General features: G+C 42.8%; 1 protein-coding gene across 4 annotated transcripts in view; it reads left to right on the top strand.

The window, feature by feature from the left end:
- The window catches only part of bnc2 (basonuclin zinc finger protein 2), a 486,445-nt gene that overhangs the window by 170,047 nt on the left and 298,140 nt on the right, over positions 1 to 18,258 (top strand). For all 4 annotated transcript variants that reach the window (XM_063048914.1, XM_063048915.1, XM_063048918.1 and 1 more), the window contains exon 2: positions 17,842 to 17,944. In XM_063048914.1, the coding sequence (XP_062904984.1) occupies positions 17,842 to 17,944 (103 nt within the window). The remainder of the gene's footprint in view (positions 1 to 17,841; positions 17,945 to 18,258) is intronic.

The raw sequence follows: 18,258 nt of genomic DNA, 5'->3' as shown, positions 1-18,258 counted from the left end.
ACGTTCCTCTTGCCTGTTGCTAGTTCTCAATAGAGGATGTCCTTTGGCAGTCTACCATCCTTCATACGATGGACGTGGCCCAGCCAGCGCAGTCTGTGTAGTCTTAAAAGCGTGAACATTGTGGGAAGTCCAGCGTGGGAGACGACCTTAGAGTTTGGGACATTGTCTCTCCAGCTGATGCCGAGGATGTGGCAAAGGCTGCGCAGGTGAAAACTATTGAATTTCCTCTCCTGCTTGGAGTAGATGGTCCAGAGGAGGGAGGAGAAGATGGTGGCGCGATGCAGCGCGCGCGACCATTCCGAATGATATCATATCTGTGGAGTAGGATGCCGTGCAGATTTCTGATTTGATAGAGACAGACGTGAAGAAGCACGGAGGAACATCTGGAGAAACTTCTGAAATGCCTGCTGCTGCCTCTGTGCGCTCAAGAATCTCTGGAGGGAAGGCCCCAAATCCTCGGCCTTGCTTATTGCCTGTTGCTGGGGCCGGGGTCAAAGCACTCGGCAGAGATGGTGCTTGGTGCATTGGTGTTGGAGAGTGGGTCGGAGGTTCGGAGTTTTTGGATGGACTCGGAGTCGGACTGTGGTCGGATGCTTCCGGGATGCTGCATCGGCAAGGTTGCGGCGCTGGAGGTTCACTGTCTGAGTGAGATGATGGGACTTTCGAGAGACTTTGAGGCTTTACCGTGCCCATGATCTGTTCTTATCAAATTACGGTATTGCTTTGCACTGTTGTAACTATATGTTATAATTCTGTGGTTTTTGTCAGTTTTTCAGTCTTGGTTTGTCATGTGTTTTCATGATATCATACTGGAGGAACATTGTATCATTTCTTAATGCATGCATTACTAAATGACAATAAAAGAGGACTGTGTGTCCTCATAATCTAATCTAATTTAAAGGTCTCGCTACCATACAGGAGGGTGCTGATAACACATGCACTGTACACAGCAGACTTAGTCTTTCTAGTGGTTTCGGATTCCCCCATACCCGCGAGGAGAGTCGATCAAGCATCGACGCTGCTTTGCCGATACACCTGTTGATTTCAGCTTCGAGGGAGAGAAAGTTGCTAATGGTCGACCCCAAGTATGTGAACTCGTGGACCACTGCTAGATCGTAATTGTTGATGGTAATGACTGGTGTCTCCACTATGTTCTGGGTAAGGACATTTGTTTTCTTTAGGCTGATGGTAAGCCCAAAGTCCTTGCATGCCTTAGAGAAGCGGTCCATGAGAGTTTGTAGTTGCTGTTTGGTGTCATGTATTAAGATCTTTCGCACCTTTGTTCTTGCTCTCAGGCGCGCAAGGTTGAACAGCCACCCATCAGACCTGGTGTGCATGTAGATGCCTTCTGTCGACGTCCCAACCGTGTACTTCAATAGCAGAGAGAAGGAGATGCCAAATAATGTTGGGGCCAACACGCATCTTTGTTTGATTCCACTACAAATAGTGAAGGGTTCTGATGAGCTGCCATCGTACTGAACAGAGCCCTCATGTCGTCGTGGAATGACTTGATGATACTTTGGAGTTTTGGGGGACAGCTGATCTTGAGGAGAATCTGAAAGAGCCCATCCCTGCTGACAAGGTTGAATGCCTTGGTCAAGTCGATGAAAACAACATAAAGGAGTTCCTGTTGTTCCCTGCACTTCTCCTGGAGTTAACGGAGTGAGGAGATCATGTCAACAGTTGACCTCTTGGCGCAAAAACCACATTGGGACTCAGGGTAGACCTGTTCTGTCAGAGTTTGTAGATGTGCCAGAGTTACATGAGCAAAGACTTTGCCGACATTACTCAGGAGGAAGATACCCCTGCAGTTGTTGCAGTTACTCCTATCACCCTTTGTACAAAGTGACGATTTTGGAGTCGCACATAGCCTGTGGTTCAGCTCCTTCCTTCCAGCACTGACAGAGGACCTCATGTAAAGGTTGGAAGAGTGAGCTCTAGCAGTGTTTGATCAGGTCTGGAGGAATCGCATCATTGCCAGGAGCTTTCCCTGGGGCCAGACTGTCAATTGCCTTGCTGAGGTCCTCAATGGTTGGTTCGAATTCGAGTTCATACATGACTGGGAGACAATTGATGGCATCAGTGGCTGAGCTAACAACAACATTTTCCCTTGAGTAGAGCTCAGAGTAGTGTTCTACCCAGTGTTCCATCTGCTTTCTTTTATCAGTGATTATTTCACCACTGGATGACTTCAGGGGTGCTGTCTTGCTCTGCGATGGGCCAAGGGCCTTCTTGATACCATCATATATTGATCTAATGTTCCCTGTCACAGCTGCTGTCTGAATGTTCTCACTGAGCTGGAGCCAGTACTCATTTGCAGTCTGTTGTACTTTGCTTCCAGCAGCTCGAAGTGCCTGGAGTGTTTTGTCAGATGGTGAGGCTTGTACTCTGTGAGAGCTGCACGTTTGGCTTTGATGACAGGAGTCATGATGTTGGACTTTGCCTCAAACCAGTCACTGCTCTTTGTGGTCTTTCTTCCAAAGATAGAGAGTGCTGATTCATAGATGGTGTTGCGAAGGTATGACGATGGTTCTGTTGCAATATCTCCTTGTGAGGAGGTAGTCATAGCACCCTGTATTGACTTGGCAAACTGGTCAACCTTTTCTGACTGTTTCATCTCAGTTGTGTTGATGTGAGGTTTTCCAGTTTGTTTGGAGTGATGGATTTTCTTCAGATGTAGTTTGATCTTGCAGCATACTAAAGCATGATCCATATCACAGTCTGCACTGTGGTATGAGCGGGTGATTAGTACAGAGTTGATGAAAGAGCGCCTGATGATGATCATGTCTAGCGTTTCGGTGCTAGTGTTTAGACCATGGATGTTGCCATGAGACCTTGTACTGCGACTTTGTCTGAAAGTAGGAGTTAGTTACACACAGGCCGTGATAGGAGCCGAACTCCAGGAGAAGTTGTCCATTGTCATTTATTTTGCCAATTCCAAGTGGCCAAGGCAAGATGGCCAGGAATCATTATTGGCTCCCACTCTGGCTTTGAAGTCACCAAGGAGAACGAGGTGCTCATCACTGGGAATATTCCTGACAACAGCTTCTAATTTGTGGTAGAACACGTCTTTTGCCTCAGAGGTGGAGTTCAAGGTAGGGTCATACACACTGATGAGAGATACTGGGCCATGACTAGTGTGTAGGCAGAGAGTCATAAGTCATTCTGATCCATTTTCTGGTGGCTCCACCATTTGCAACAAGGAGTTCCTAACGGCAAAACCCACTCCATGCTCACGAGGCTCGACTTGGTTCTTTCCCTGCCAGAAAAATGTGTAGTCCCTCTCCTTCAGTGTACCTGAATCCGCCGAACGTGTTTCTTGTAGGGTAGCTAGACCTACCTTGAGCTTTAGTAGGTCATTGTTAATGACCACTGTTTTTCATACATCTTCGATATCCTTGAGGATTTGGTCAAGTCCAGTCATCATTGTGCAGACATTCCAACATCCCAACTTGGGGGGTGTTGTCTTAATCGATTTGTTTTCTTTCTTGTCTGGTGCAGTATTTACAGTCAGCTCTTTGTGGAATAATCCATTATCCCCATGCACCAATGAGGAAGACTGACTGTGGTGGGACAGCGCCTTACTGGCTGGAGGCTGCCCGGCTTGAGGCAGGCGGAAGCTGTCCAGTGAAACGCAATGGTCTCTCCCACCGTCGGAAGCACACCCTGGCGCCATGCTCTACGCCAATCAAGCATTAAGACTTATAACTGGTAACTGCTGCTTCCTGTGTTTGTCCAACCCTATAAAGTGAAGCTGGAGTGGCCTCTCCAGGGCGCAAGCCAGGGCAGAGTTGATATGGAAATCCGTCTGTTGCCCATGCAGTGCGACCTCCCTCTCCATGCTGATGACAGGTCCAAAGGAACGATGAAAGTCGGTGCGGTTTGGTGCCAGCAACATCGCAGGAGTTGCTGTGCCGGTGCTGGGTACAGCAGTCAGTCGCCTTTGGGACTCCGAGTCCGGATTTTTCCTCAGGGTTTACTCCCAAAGCCTTTCCCGTGAGTGGGTATAGCCGCAAGGCAGCGGAGGTTCGAAATCAGATTTCTCCCTCCCCTAGATGAGCTACCATCCATGGTTAACATGCCCCATCTGCCCGGAGCAACTGGTTTTAAGGCGCCAGTGGCCCGCCTTTGCCCTTTCTCCTGTGAGAACAGCTCCACCGGGCATAAGAACTATGCCACACGTGAAGGCCAGGAGATGGACTTGGTTGTCAAAGGCTGTTTGAGACGCATGCCATGAAAAGCATTTGTTTAGCAGTGGGAGCTCATCCCCACTACCACTCTTCGTCTGTGACTACCTTTGGAACCGGGAGAGTTATTAGTGGTTCAGAATCAGGAAGGGGTTCAGTAGAGAGAATAAATGGGGAAGTCTTTTTCTAGTGCCAGAACACAGACCAAAGGTGAGAGATGAAAGAGACGGAGAGAAAGTGAATTTTCTTGCAGTGGACTACAATGCAATGAATCATGCTGGGGGAAAGGGTGATGGACGCAGATAGAACAGGAGCTCTCAAAAAGATCTGGGTAACTACTGGGAATAAAGAAATTCACAGGACATGAAGCAAGACCACAGTTATTAGATTATTTGTATAAAGAGTCGGCACAACGTCTGCATAATTCTTTGATTCAATCCCTCTGCATCTGCACAGGTGAGAGGTCAAATGTCCTTTTCATCTTGGCACAAAACACAATGAGTCTAACCTAGAGTCATACAACACAGAAACAGACCCTTTGGCTACTATGTCCATGAAGTACGTAGCTACACTAATCCTATTTACCAGCACTTTGTCTAAAACCTACTATCACTTGGTGATTCAAGTGCTCATTTAGATGTCTGTCAAGTGCTGCAAGGGTTCTACCCATAGGCGGAGTTTGGTTCCCTGAACCTCTTCACCTCATGCCCTTGAAGATACTCCTTCAAAGTTGACCAGTTATTTTGTCATCAACTTTTCTATCTCCTCAAGTGGGACAGTGGGACTCCACTCTGTAACATTTCGGAATGATTTTTTGAAGGAGAATTTAAAATAGAAGTTGTAGGTCAAATCAACTGTTGTAGGAAAAAGTAGTTAAGACCTTGTTAGACTTTTGCATTTGAAATTAGGTGACATTATACTTTTAATTTTTGACTTAAAATGCTGTAGATTTTGATGAGCTATTTGCCATCTGGGATTGTAATTGCTAGATGTTAATTTAAATCTGACAATTTCTGGGTCAATGTATGGATGTTCTTTTCAGCTGGAGTTTTCATGTCTTCTTGGTTACTGATCATTTTTGTCTGAGTGCCGGAGAGTGCTGCAAACACATGGATCAGTGAAATGCATTACATCCCGGCCACACCACCAAACTGTGGAAATCTTTTGGTAATTTTGTGCTTGAAGTCCACATCAAAAGGCAGCTTTGTTACTTTGTCGGACTTTCATTACAAAACATAAGACTCTTGTAATTGATAGTGAGTTGCAGATTCGTGAAGTATTTATACTTTTCTGTTTGTAAAGCAGGGAAGAGTAATAATCATTAAAATTTTATTGATCAACACAAAGCTATAATATGCCTTGCACCCCATAATGTTTTTATTTGTATTAATTCTCTGTTAAACTCCAAGAGCTGATTGGGACAAGTGAGTGCATGTTCAACATTATAACACACACAGCAGCTCTGTTGTGCTTGTTTGCTTGGAACTCTCCTGAATACTCATTGCAGAGAGGACCTGGTAGGTCTGCACTTCACTCCACACTCTTGTTTTGAAGTTTACCAAAAAAGAAATTTGTTATTCATAACCAGAGATTTGCTCTGAAAGGCGTGAAATACTTGTAAGCGGGGTGTCTGGGCTACTTGTAAACCACTGGGAAAAATGGTTGGTGATTCAAAAGTAAGAGCTGTTTTGATAATTCATAATTGTCTTTGTATGTATGTGTGACCTTGAATGTGTGTGTGGGGCTGTGTTACTGTGTGTCATCTGCTACCACATGTGTGTGCGTTTTAATGAAAGTAATTGCATGTGCTTGTGTGGAACTTTGTGTCAGTGATTGTGTGAGTCTGTGTTTGTGTCTTAGTGATTTAGTGTGGATGTGTGTGCGTGTGGGCGATTGTATGCTTTTGGGCCAGTCAGTCTAGGTGAGGTGCAAGTATGTGTGAGACAGTGTCAAAATCAGAATCAGGTTTTATATTTAACTGTCTAAAATGACATGAAATTTGCCGTTTGGTGCAGCAAAGGCATAAAATTATTATTTATTACAAAACAAATAGTGTAAAGAAAAGGAAAAATGAGCTGGTGTTCATGGGTTTGTGACCATTCAGAAATCTGATGATGGGTGGGAAGAAGCTGTTCTTGAATCGGTGTGCCCTATTATGTAAGAGAGGCTTATGATCCAAGAACAGATTTCCCTGGAAATGGCAACACAGTCAATAGAGCTGTGAAGTTTTGTTGCATCTTTACATAGCATGAAAAGTCATGTAATAATTTTGGAATACAGTGGACTCCGGTTAATTGGGACACATTGGGACCAGTACATTTTGGTCCAATTAAGTGGCTGCCCCAAATAGTCAGTTTCATGGAAATAGTTAAAAGGTATAAAAAAGAGACAAACTGAGTAACAAATTGTGTATTTAAATAAAATACAGAACAAATTAGAACATTACTATGGGGTGTACAGGGAGGGGTAGCACCTCAAGTGAAGGGGCTTGCTGGGGCAACTCCCTCACCTTTGGTCCCCACCAGACACTCAGCTCTCAGATGTGGCTCGAAGCAGCTGCATGCGACAGCAGCCACACCCCATTGCACTGCTTCAACAGGCAGGCTGAACCAGATGACGGTAGCCGCCGGGCCTCATTCCCCTGTGAAATAGGGACATGCCTGTCTTAGCATGTGCAGTCAGCTCTGGTGTACTGGGCGGATGAGATCAAGATTGAGATCCAGAGGCCAAGAAGGCATATCTGCACCACTTTGTGGAGCATGAAGGGCGTGATAAGGCATAGAAGGAGTCAAAGTTATCCACTGCAACCAGTTTGTGACGACTACTTGTACTACTGGACCCGTACTTCAGAGGTCAAGAGAGTGGAACTGTTGCAGTGCAATGGCTTTTCCACTTTAAAAACTCTCCCGTATAGGTTTCACTGTTATCTTTGGATACAATGGACAACCATTACTCTATTGTGCAATGCTCTTGACGATTGCTTCCTCCAAATCTTCATTTTCATTGTAACATGTAAGATGATTGTTGATACCTTCAAATTCAACTTGTTGAAGTGGAGAAGTTCTTACATATTCACCCTCGGCCGTCCCTGTCATCTCCAAGCCTGAAAGCTTGAAACTGCAGTGAGTAAAACAATTCTAACTTGTCTCTCTGCTTATTTCTTGCCAACTATCAGAGACAAAAATCACTGCTTTTTGAACACAAACACACACTACTGACGCTATTTAAAAACTGTTCGCACTAAGTACGGTAATAGCTGCACGTGTTCACGCGGCTGACGCTAGTTAGAAACTGTTCAGCCGCAATCCCCTGCCCCGATTAAGCATAGTGTTCCAAATAAATGAAGGAAATCCCAGCTATTTTCTCGATGAGTTTTTGTTCTTTAACTGTTGTCCCAAATAAGCGGCTGCCCCGAGTAACTGTTGGACCAATTAACTGGACTGTGTGCAGAATATTGTGTGCATTTTGTGGTTGCCACACTGTTGGGGAGGGGGGATGTGATTGTACTGGAGAGAGTATAACGGAGATCCACCAAGGTGTTGCCTGTATTGGAGCACTTGGATGAGGTTGGATAGGCTGTTCTTATTATTCTTGGAGTGTAGGAGGTAGAGGGCTTACCCAAAAGAAATATTAAACAATAAAAGAGGCTTAGATGTGGTATATTATCAACATATGTTTTCCCTTAGACAAGTATCAAAAATAAAAGGCAATAGGTTTAAATCTCAACATGTTCAATGTGATGCATTCTTGGAAGTCAGATGCATTTGACATACAGTACATAGTAATGCAACAGAGAAGGAATTTTAAAAGGGGATCTGGGGGGTGCATTTTAAGGCAAAGAATGGCGATATCTGAAATATACCTCCTGAAGAGGCAGTGCAATCAGATATAGTTACTGTTTCAGTAATTTAGGCAGATACTTAAATAAGCAAGGAATAGAAGGATGTGATCCTATTGCAGGCAAATGGTATTAATGTACAATGGCTTGACATGGATGTAGCAGACTGAAGACCATAAGACATAGGAACAGAATTAGGCCATCTTTCCCAGAGTTTGCTCCGCCATTCAATCATGGCTGATCTTTCTTTCTTCTCCTCCTCAACCTCAGTTACTGGGCTTCTTCCCATAACCTTTGATGCCATGTCCAATCAAGAACCTATCAATCTCTTTTCTGCCTTAAATACACCCAACAACCCAGCCTCCACAGCTGCATGTGGCAACGAATTCCACAAAATCACCACCCTTTGGCTAAAGAAATATCTCCACATCTCTGTTTTGAAACGGTGCCCCTCTGTCCTGAGGCGGTGCCCTCTTGTCCTAGACTCTCCCGCCACTCGAAACATCCTTTCCACATCTACTCTGTCTAGGCCTTTCAACATTCGAAAGGTTTCAATGAGATTCCCCCTCCCCACCATTCTTCTGCATTCCAGTGAGTACAGACCCAGAGCCATCAAACGTTCCTCGTATGACAACCCTTTCATTCCTGGAATCATCCTTGTGAACCTCCTCTGGACCCTTTCCAATGCCAGCACATCTTTTCTAAGATGAGGGGCCCAAACTGTTCACAATACTCAAGGTGAGGCCTCACCAGTGCCTTATAAAGCCTCAGCATCACACCCCTGCTCTCATATTCAAGACCTCTTGAAATGAATGCTAATATGGCATTTGCCTTCCTCACCACCGACTCAACCTGCAAGTTAACCACTCAACCTGCTGAAGGGCTGCACAGCTCTATCCTGATTGAGTGATCACTTTATAGTCATGTTGAAAAATAGAGAAATGGTTTGTCGTGAATGCAAACTGGAACCCAACTTCTGCACTGGTTTTCTCCATGCATTATTGTGAGGAAGAAACTGTAACTTTATTTCATACATTTTGTTGTTCCTTATACTTCCAGTAACGTTCTTGTGGGTTTCATCTGACTTTTCCCACTGTGAAGAGTGCCATAAACAGGATATTGGAAAGCCGTTTTGAAATGCTAAGATGCAAACAATTTTCAGAAGCAAGTAAAAACTAGAAGTCAAGTTGCAAAAATGTATCTGATGGTCACTGTAGTCAGAGGCCATCTGCTAAGGAAATGAACATTTTCAGAAGCAGTAAATGGCTGGTAATGCCTACACTCCCTGAAGTTCTGTTTAGGGGATACTTGCATGGATGGAAGACTGGATGACTGGCAGGAGGCAAAGAGTGGGAATGGGGGGATGGATGCCTTTTCTGGTTGGCTGCAGGTGACTAGTAGCATTCTACAAGGGTCTGTATTTCACGTTATATGTCAATAATTTTGATGCTGGAATGAATGGCTTTGTGGCCAAGATTAAAGACGATTCGAAGATAAGTGGAGGGGCAGGTAGTGTTAAGGGAGCAGGGAGTCTGCAGAAGGACGTGGAGAAATTTGCAGAATAGGCAAAGATGGTCATAGCTATAGTCATAGTCATACTTTATTGATCCCGGGGGAAATTGGTTTTCGTTACAGTTGCACCATAAATAATAAATAGTAATAGAACCATAAATAGTTAAATAGTAATATGTAATTTATGCCAGTAAATTATGAAATAAGTCCAGGACCAGCCTATTGGCCCCGGGTGTCTGACCCTCCAAGGGAGGAGTTGTAAAGTTTGATGGCCACAGGCAGGAATGACTTCCTATGACACTCTGTGTTGCATCTCGGTCATAGGAAGGCATTCCTGCCTGTGGCCATTACACTGTTGGGAAGTGTATGGTCATGCACTTTGGTAGAAGGAATAAAGGCGTAGACTATTTTCTAAAGGGGAGAAAATTCAAAACTCAGAGGTGCAAAGGAACTTGGGAGTTCTTGTGCATGAATCCCTAAAGGATAACTTTCAGGCTGAGTCATTGGTAAGGAAGGCAAATGGAGTGTTAGCATTCATTTTGAGAGAATGAGAATATAAGAGCCAGGATGGAATGCTGAGGCTTTATAAGGCAATGGTCAGAGCTCACTTGGGCTATTGTGTGCAGATTTGGGCCCCTTATCTAAGAAAAGATGTGCTGGCTTTGGAGAGGCTCCAGAGGAGATTCCTGAGAATGATTCCAAGAATGAAACATATGAGGAGCATTTGATGGCTCTGAGCCTGTACTCACTAGAGATTTGAAGAATTGGGGATGGGTGGGGGGGGGGTGAAATTTGAATGAAACCTATCAAATATTGAAGATATTTCCTATAGTGGGTAAGTTCAGGACCAGAAGGCACACCTTCAGAACAGAGGGATGTCCATTTGGAGTAGAGATGAGGCGGAATTTCTTTAACCAGATGGTGGCGAATTTGTGGAATTCATTGTAATGGACAGCTATGGAGGCCAAGTTATTGAGTGTATTTAAAATGGAGGTTGATAGGTTCTTGATTAGTAAGGGCCTCAAAGATTACAGGAAAAAGATAGATGAAAACGGTTGAGAGGATAAGTTAGCCATGAAGAAATGGCGGAACAGAATTGATGGGCTGAACAGTCTAATTCTGCTCCTATGTCACATGGTCTTATGGTCTCCAATGTTTGGAATTATTTTTGATTCTCTTTCTCATGTCAATTCCAATGCCAGTTGCAAACAGATTTTAATGTTGCAGTTGGCCAATTTTACAAACTGGTCCAGGGAACATCATCCTATCAATTGACACAGGAGACAAGCTACCTTTTCATTTGAAAGAACGGATGCATCCTCTCAATAACTGTTTCAACATTAATCAAAAATCAATCCATTGAAATCATAAAGTTATTATTTCACTAAGTGAATTAAAGGACATGCTAACAAACTTGACCCTTTGCATTTCACAGAAACTGCTACCTTTTCTCTCTTCTGCTTGCTCTTCCTCTGTCTGTTCACTAGTGCTTTCTCTCCCTTTGCTCCAATTTACCTTCCTTTCCTTCCTTCTACTAGTGCTTCCTTCTCACTGCACATCTTTAATCTGATTATTCCCTTCCTCTCTCTCCACAAACCTTCCCTCTTTCTCTTCTCTCTCTTCTCCCTCTTTTATCTTCCTGTTGTAAAGCATCCCCCCTCCCTCCATCAACCCTTGCAACCCATCTACAAACTTCTTATCCCTCTCTCTGGTAATCTTTTCTACTGTTCCACCTCCACCCTCCCACATTAAACTCTCATTGTGCACCCTCATCATACTCTCCATAGCCTTCCCTTCCTCTCTTGTGAGGAGATGCTGACATTGGTTCACTTAATACTGGGGCAGAGCTTAGCCTCTTGTCAAACCCATTAATGAATTTAAGAGACATCTATCAACAACTGAAAGTGATACAAATAATGTAAAAAAAATAAAAATTAAAAGAATGACAGGAACTTTCTTGAAAAAAAGCAGATGCTGCAAATCCAAAATGAAAAACAGAAAATGCTGGCTATGTTTAGCAGGATTAGTTGGGAGAGAAGCAGAATGATTGTTCCAGGTTGATGAGCTTTTCTTACAGTGTGATGGAAGGGGCAGAGGGAAAGGAAGGTCTCTAATAGATAGAGTCCGAAAGGAATTGAATGACATAAGTAGTGGTGGTCTGGCGAAGAAGGAGTGGGAAAATATGGTGAACAATGAGAGGTGATATATTGGAGATGTACAGAATAATGAAATCTGAAATACCAGTAGATTTGGGGAAATGTATACAGTCAGCTTTGGTTGTGCCTGTCCATTGCTTTGATGTACTTGCTGCAGGTAGTCCATATCTCAGGACTGTATAGGAGGCTAAAGAACACTGCTGCTTATTAGATGAAGTTTGGGATGAGTGGGGCATCATATTTCCCTCGGACAACTCGGATAGCTAAAGACAACTACTTCAATAAAGTTAATGATGAGTTGCATCATCAATGTCTTCCTTTGTTGAGAAGTGACTGGAGATATGGGAAAAGATTCACACTTTCCAGGGTCTTGTTGCGACCTGTGCTGAGAGAATGTGGTGGTGTACTGTGGGAGCAGGTTCATAAAGCTACTTTGCCTTGTGATGTGTGCATGTTGTGTGTGTATAAGATTTCCCCTATGATGTGCTTCATCAACGACTTGAAGCTGACTTGGAGCTCAGCAAATGCATCTGCCATTTGTGCACTACAGCTTGACAATTGAGTTTGGGGAGAATCTGGTTCTGAAGAAGTGAAGCTATTGAACAGTTTCCTACTTCTCTTGTAGGTTAGGAGGAGAAGTCCTGAGGAAAACGGATTGGGTGTCGCATGTTAGGTTTTGGAAGGTAGGAGAGAAGATGTATAGTGGAGAAGGGAGGGGAAGGGTGCTTGGGGCAAGGAAATAGGGCTGAGGAACTTGCAGCGGGTTGAGCAAGGGAGGGTAGGGAGATTAAACTTTTGAGCAAAATGTAGCTCATAGAACAGATTAGATACATTTTGGTTTCATTAGGGCTGTGTTGAAAAAATTTGGTGTGTCAAAGTGCTTAACTGATTACCACTGAATGAGGGGCTTCCAAATGAAGCTTTTCAGCCAAGTGAAAGGCGATAAGCTCTGTGCTTTGAGTACATCATCTCAAAGTTATCAGGGCAGATGGATGTAAAAAAATTAAGGGAGTATTTTTGATGTCCATACTTGTTAAGGATTTAATTGCTGAATCAAAGACATGCACATATTAGAAGTATATGTCTTAACTTTGACATCTTATTAATAAATATTGTAAATATTCTTTTCTGCTTTTAACCTGCTCATTGTGGATTGGTTGAGAATTGGCAAAATCTGCTCTCTGTAACTTTTGGGTTAACAATACTTTCCTTGGTAATATTGGTAGTAGGAGAGTAATATATTGTATGCATATACATATTATACCCATCCTTTACAGTGTATGTGCACTAATTGCCTATGGATTCAATGTATTTTCACACATTGTCTAAATGTTATATACTGTACATGCATTGTATTATATACATAGACATTATATACAGTGATACACAATGATCCCTTATATTATACACATACATTATTATAACCTCATTTTCTACATAATGATACAGTGTCTACACCCTGAACTGTATCTGCATTCATGCATTTCAAACACATTATTTGCATTGTACATGTATACTGTGAATTTTAGAACAGACACATGGCAGGGAGATCTCTTCCAGGCTAATGTGAGAGAGTTCTCACCCCAAATTGCTCCTTTTTCATAACCCTGCAGATTTCCCCATGCAAGTATTATGGGATTTCACATTGAAAGTTATTACTGAACCCATTTTTACCATCCTTTCATGCAAGCACCTTCTAAAGCACAACAGGTAGTTGAAAAAATGTTTTGAAAAATTCTATCTTCTCTGCATTTCATCATAAACATGTATCCTTTGCCCAAGGGAAATGGTTTCTCTCCGTTTGTGTGCTCAAAATTCCTTCTGATTTGGAACAGATGTGCATAGTTACTGGGCTGAAATAAGAGGCTTTTTTTCTTCCAAAATCACAGAATGATACAGCATTGAAAGAGACCATTTGACCAATCCTACCTGTGCTTGCTCTTGGAAAGAGCTTGTTCTCCAGAACACTCAGACCTTTTCTCTTTTCAGACTATATGAAACCCTCTTTTGAAAGTTGTTATTGAATGGGTATCCCATCGCCCCATTGGGCAGTGCACTCTGTCTGATAATGCGCAGTATTTTTGTTCAAGCTGGTTACTCTCAAGCTGGCTGGCTATAACCAGTGGGGTGTCCCATGGATGAATAGTGGGCCTTTGGCTGTTTATCATCTATATTAATGTAGAACATGACATAACCAAGTTTGTAAGAACATGAGAAGCTATTCAGTTGGATTGTGTTGATGTCTGACAGAAAATGTAGTTTAAATGTCACTGGGCAGAGGTTCTCCTGGCAAAGCTGTGACAGGAGGGAATGCTGGGGGTAGAGCTTTGCCACTTGACAAACCCATTAAGAGACTGTCAACAACTGAAAGTGATATAAATAATGTAAAAAATAAAAATTATAGGAATAACAGGGCCTTTCTTTAAAAAAGCAGACACTGCAAATCTGAAATAAAGAACGGAAAATGCTGGCCATATTTAGCAGGATTAGTTGGGAGAGAAGCAGAATGATTGTTCCAGGTGGATGAGCTTTTAGCACAGTGTAAGATGAAAGGGGCAGAGGGAAAGGAAGGTCTCTAATAATAGAGTCCAAGAGGAATTGAATGACATAAGTAGTGGTGGTGCTGGCTAAGAAGGAGTGGAAAAATATGGTGAGCAACGAGAGGTGATGTAGTGGAGATGTACAGAATAATGAAATCTGAAATACCTGAACAGAGGAAATTGAACATTGGAAATGGGAAATTCTGTAACATTCAACTTTCATTTTTTCTCTCTCACGTAGAGAAATTGAGCCAAACAGCACTGAAATAGGTACTTTGGCCTACTGCGTTCGTGGCAACCATCATGCACCTATCAAAGCTAATCCCTTGATTCTTCAGATGTCAACTACATTGAGGGCAATTTTCTATAGCTAATTACCAATCAATACATCTTTGCGATGAGGTGGAAATTAGTATGTCTGGAGTACTCCATGTAGTCGCAGGGAGAGCATGCAAATTCCATGTAGGGAGTTAGATTAGAAATTAAAATGCAGAACCTCGAGGGTAATGATCCCAGGGAATTAGAGCCAGTAAGCCTGCCTTCACTTGTAGGGAAGTTACTGAAAGGAATTCTGAGGGACAAGATCTACCATCACTCGGATAGTCAAAGCCTGGTCAGGAATACTCAGCTCGGCTTTGTGCATAGTATGTCATGCCTGACACATCTGAGGTGTGTAAGGGGATGGATTAAGGTAAGGTCATGGATGTTGTCTGTATGGACTTTAGTAAGGTCTTTGACAAGGTCCCGTGTAACTGGCTGAGCTAGAAGGTTAGGCTGCATGGAATTCCGGAGGAGCTAGCGAAGTGAATTTAGAATTGGCTTGTTTATAAGACGTTGACAATGATAGTCAAAGATTGATTCTCCGATTGGAAGTCAGTGATTTGTGGAGTTCCCCAGGGGTCTGCATTGACCCCTCCATTATTCATTATTTATGTAAATAAGTTTGATGTGAATGTGTACAGCACAATTAGCAAGTTTGCTGATGATACTAAATTAGGGGGCTTTGTTGATAGTAAACCAGGTTACAATAAATTTCCCCTACTCTCGGAGACCCGGGAAACTGTAGATGCAACACAGCACCAACAGTTCCTTTCCGCCAGAGATGCTGCTCGACCCACAGAGTTCATTTAGCAGGTTGTTTGCTTCTCCTATTTTTATACTTTTTCATCCCCTAAGCCACAGGTCAGGAAGTTCCAAAATCAATTAGGAGACCGATGTTGTAGCAGCTGTAGTGTGGGAGTTAACTGTCAAAAGTGAGTCTGTGACCCACCTTTGAATTCCAAGTAGAATTCAGTGATGAAGTGCAGCAACAGACGTGAATATCTTCTCTTGTTCACCTCCAAGAGAATGTGGAACTCACAACCACGCGGTTTCACTGAAGCCACGAGAGAACAAGGATTCCTGATCAAGGATTTGATGGAGAAGGAAATAAAGGGTTACGCTAATAGATTTGGATCAAGAAAAATTTGTGGAGGCACATGTGGAGCATAAATGATACCATGGAATGGTTGGGCTTTTTCTTTTTCTGTTGTGTTAATGTTGTGTTAGTACGTGTGGGCGTAAGTCTTGAACTTTCCACTGAAATGGCTGATTTCCCTACAGAATGATCTGCTACAGCCAGCAAACCTAGGCATGATTATTTTAAACAGCAAGGAACTAGTAAATGATGGCTCACCCCGTTTCATCAACTGAGGCTCCATCTGCTCTTAGGTTGATTTAAAAAGTCCCAAGCACCACCTCGGAGAGTCCTTTTCAGTTTCCTGGCCAATTCTTTTCCCTCAATCAATATCATTAAAATTGCTTTCATTATTCTGTAGGTGTTTTGAGGAAATTGCTGTGCACAAATCACTGGGGTTCCAATATTAATGTGAATATACTTTAAAAGTGATTTCTTTGATCCAAAGTGTTTTAGGATACAGTTGCTTCTGGGCATCACAGTAGCATAGCAGTTAGCACGACACAATTACAACTCATTGGGCTGGAAGGACCTTTTCTCTGCTGTATCTCTATATATTTCAGGATACCTCAACATTGTAAAAAGTTCTGTAGACTAGTTTTCTGTGTTTCTCTTCTGTCTCCACAGTATCTTATAAAGTTAGCAAGCTTAGGTATGTAGGTGCAATGGTTCTGTTGTTTATCAGTGCAAACTGTGTCAGTAAGGAACTAATTCATTTGCTGAAATGTTGAAAAATGGATCTTAATCTGAATAACGGGCTCTTCCTTTAAGACTGGAAGAATTCCGAATCTTCGCTTCTAACAGATTTAACATAAGCTTCCTATTTACAGTTGCTTCTTAAGGAATATTAAATTGGGGAATGGCATTTAACATTTCTGTTTAATTTCTGGAATCTGCTTTACATTGTACAGTGCTCTGTAGTGATCTGGGTATTGTCACTGCCCCAGACAACTGCAGTCTGATTATGGTTCAGATTTCTTATCAGTTGATAACCAAAATAATTTTTGACAGATTAGGGTGCACTGTACAAGCGGGAGGATAGAAAGTCTACAGGAATGGATTATGTTCAGCTCTGCACTGTTCACAGTGACCGCCTGGAGCACTGGTTTGATGGACTGTAATAACTCAAGACTGGCTACAGATGTGCTCTACAAAGTTCAACCTGCCAGATTTTAACCAGAATCTAACCTATAAGGTGCTTTGAGAGTTATCGTTGTACAGTGCTGAAATATAATTGACATATTTGCCACTGTGCAAGTTACTGCATTTTGAATATGATCAGAAACGGGGGAAATGAGATCTCCAAGACCTCTGTTTCTCTCCTTTCCTTGTAGTATCTTGTAAAGTTTGCTCACATGGGACCAGATAACTGATCAGGAAGTGAACTGATTCCAGTGTTAATCTATGTGAGCTGTAACACTAATGAATAGAATAAGAATACGTGGATCATTTTCAGGCTGGCTGACTATAACCAGTGCCTCAGGGATCAGTGCTGGGGTCTCAGCTATTTACAATTTTCGTAAATGGTGTAGATGAGGGGCCTGATGCATTTATCCAGGATTGATGATGATAAAAGCCAGGTGGGAAACTAATCTACTGGACGTAGGACAATGTAAAGAGCTCTGGAGGAGTTCTTCACTCAGAAGGTTCTACATTTTTGGGAATCTCCCCCTAAGGTGCTATACATGTTCAGTTGCTGACTAGTCAAAGATTAGTGAGTTGGCCTGTACAGGAATGGAGAGAGATGGAGATCAGTTACACAGTAACTGGCGAAGTGGTTCAAGGCTCTGAATGGCCTACCCCTTTTGTTCGTTTATTAATGAAAAATATTTTAAGTTTGGCCTTGTACCAGAATTAATTGTTCTTGACTAAAACTAAGATTTATAAGTTCATTTGCTGAAAGTGATGTTGTTTCTTACTATTAAGTGAACAAACTGAGGGATGGAAGCAAGATGATCTGTCAGCCATTTTGGACAGGAAGTGGTTTAACTTTTAAGGAATGTGCCTAGGGTTGCTCTATAACTCTTTTGGGTCCCACTAGAAGGAATGAATCTGCAGGAACAGTAGAATTAAAAACAGGGCAATCTCAGATATAAAGAGCTTTATAGAAAGTGACTGAACTGACCATGTCCTTTCCCCTTTCCTCCTTTAGGCCATCCGCTGCACACTGGTAAATTGCACATGTGAATGCTTTCAGCCGGGGAAGATCAATCTGCGGACTTGTGACCAGTGCAAACATGGTTGGGTGGCCCACGGTGAGTCTGCAACAGCCTACTTATACCAGGCGTTTTGGTGATGACATGAATATATCTCACAAGCAGCCCAGTCAGTCCAAAATGCTCCATTCGAGACTCCTCTCGCCCTGTGCCGGCACACTCTCACCATCATGTATTTACTCAGGCATCTCTGTTCTTCACTTCAACTGTTCTATAATCAGTCTTGCATGAGGACAGCCTCGCTGGGCTCAGCCATCACCTCTGTGTCAGGAATTGTGTATACAGGAACAATTCCAGGGGTTTAACACAACTTAGACTGTCCTTCATTGCAATGATTATTTTGCTACATGGTT

The sequence above is a fragment of the Mobula hypostoma genome, chromosome 5 (genome assembly GCF_963921235.1).
Source record: "Mobula hypostoma chromosome 5, sMobHyp1.1, whole genome shotgun sequence".
NCBI lineage: Eukaryota > Metazoa > Chordata > Chondrichthyes > Myliobatiformes > Myliobatidae > Mobula > Mobula hypostoma.
Note: the sequence above shows the minus strand (reverse complement) of the source record. Positions and strands in the feature narration are given on the sequence as shown.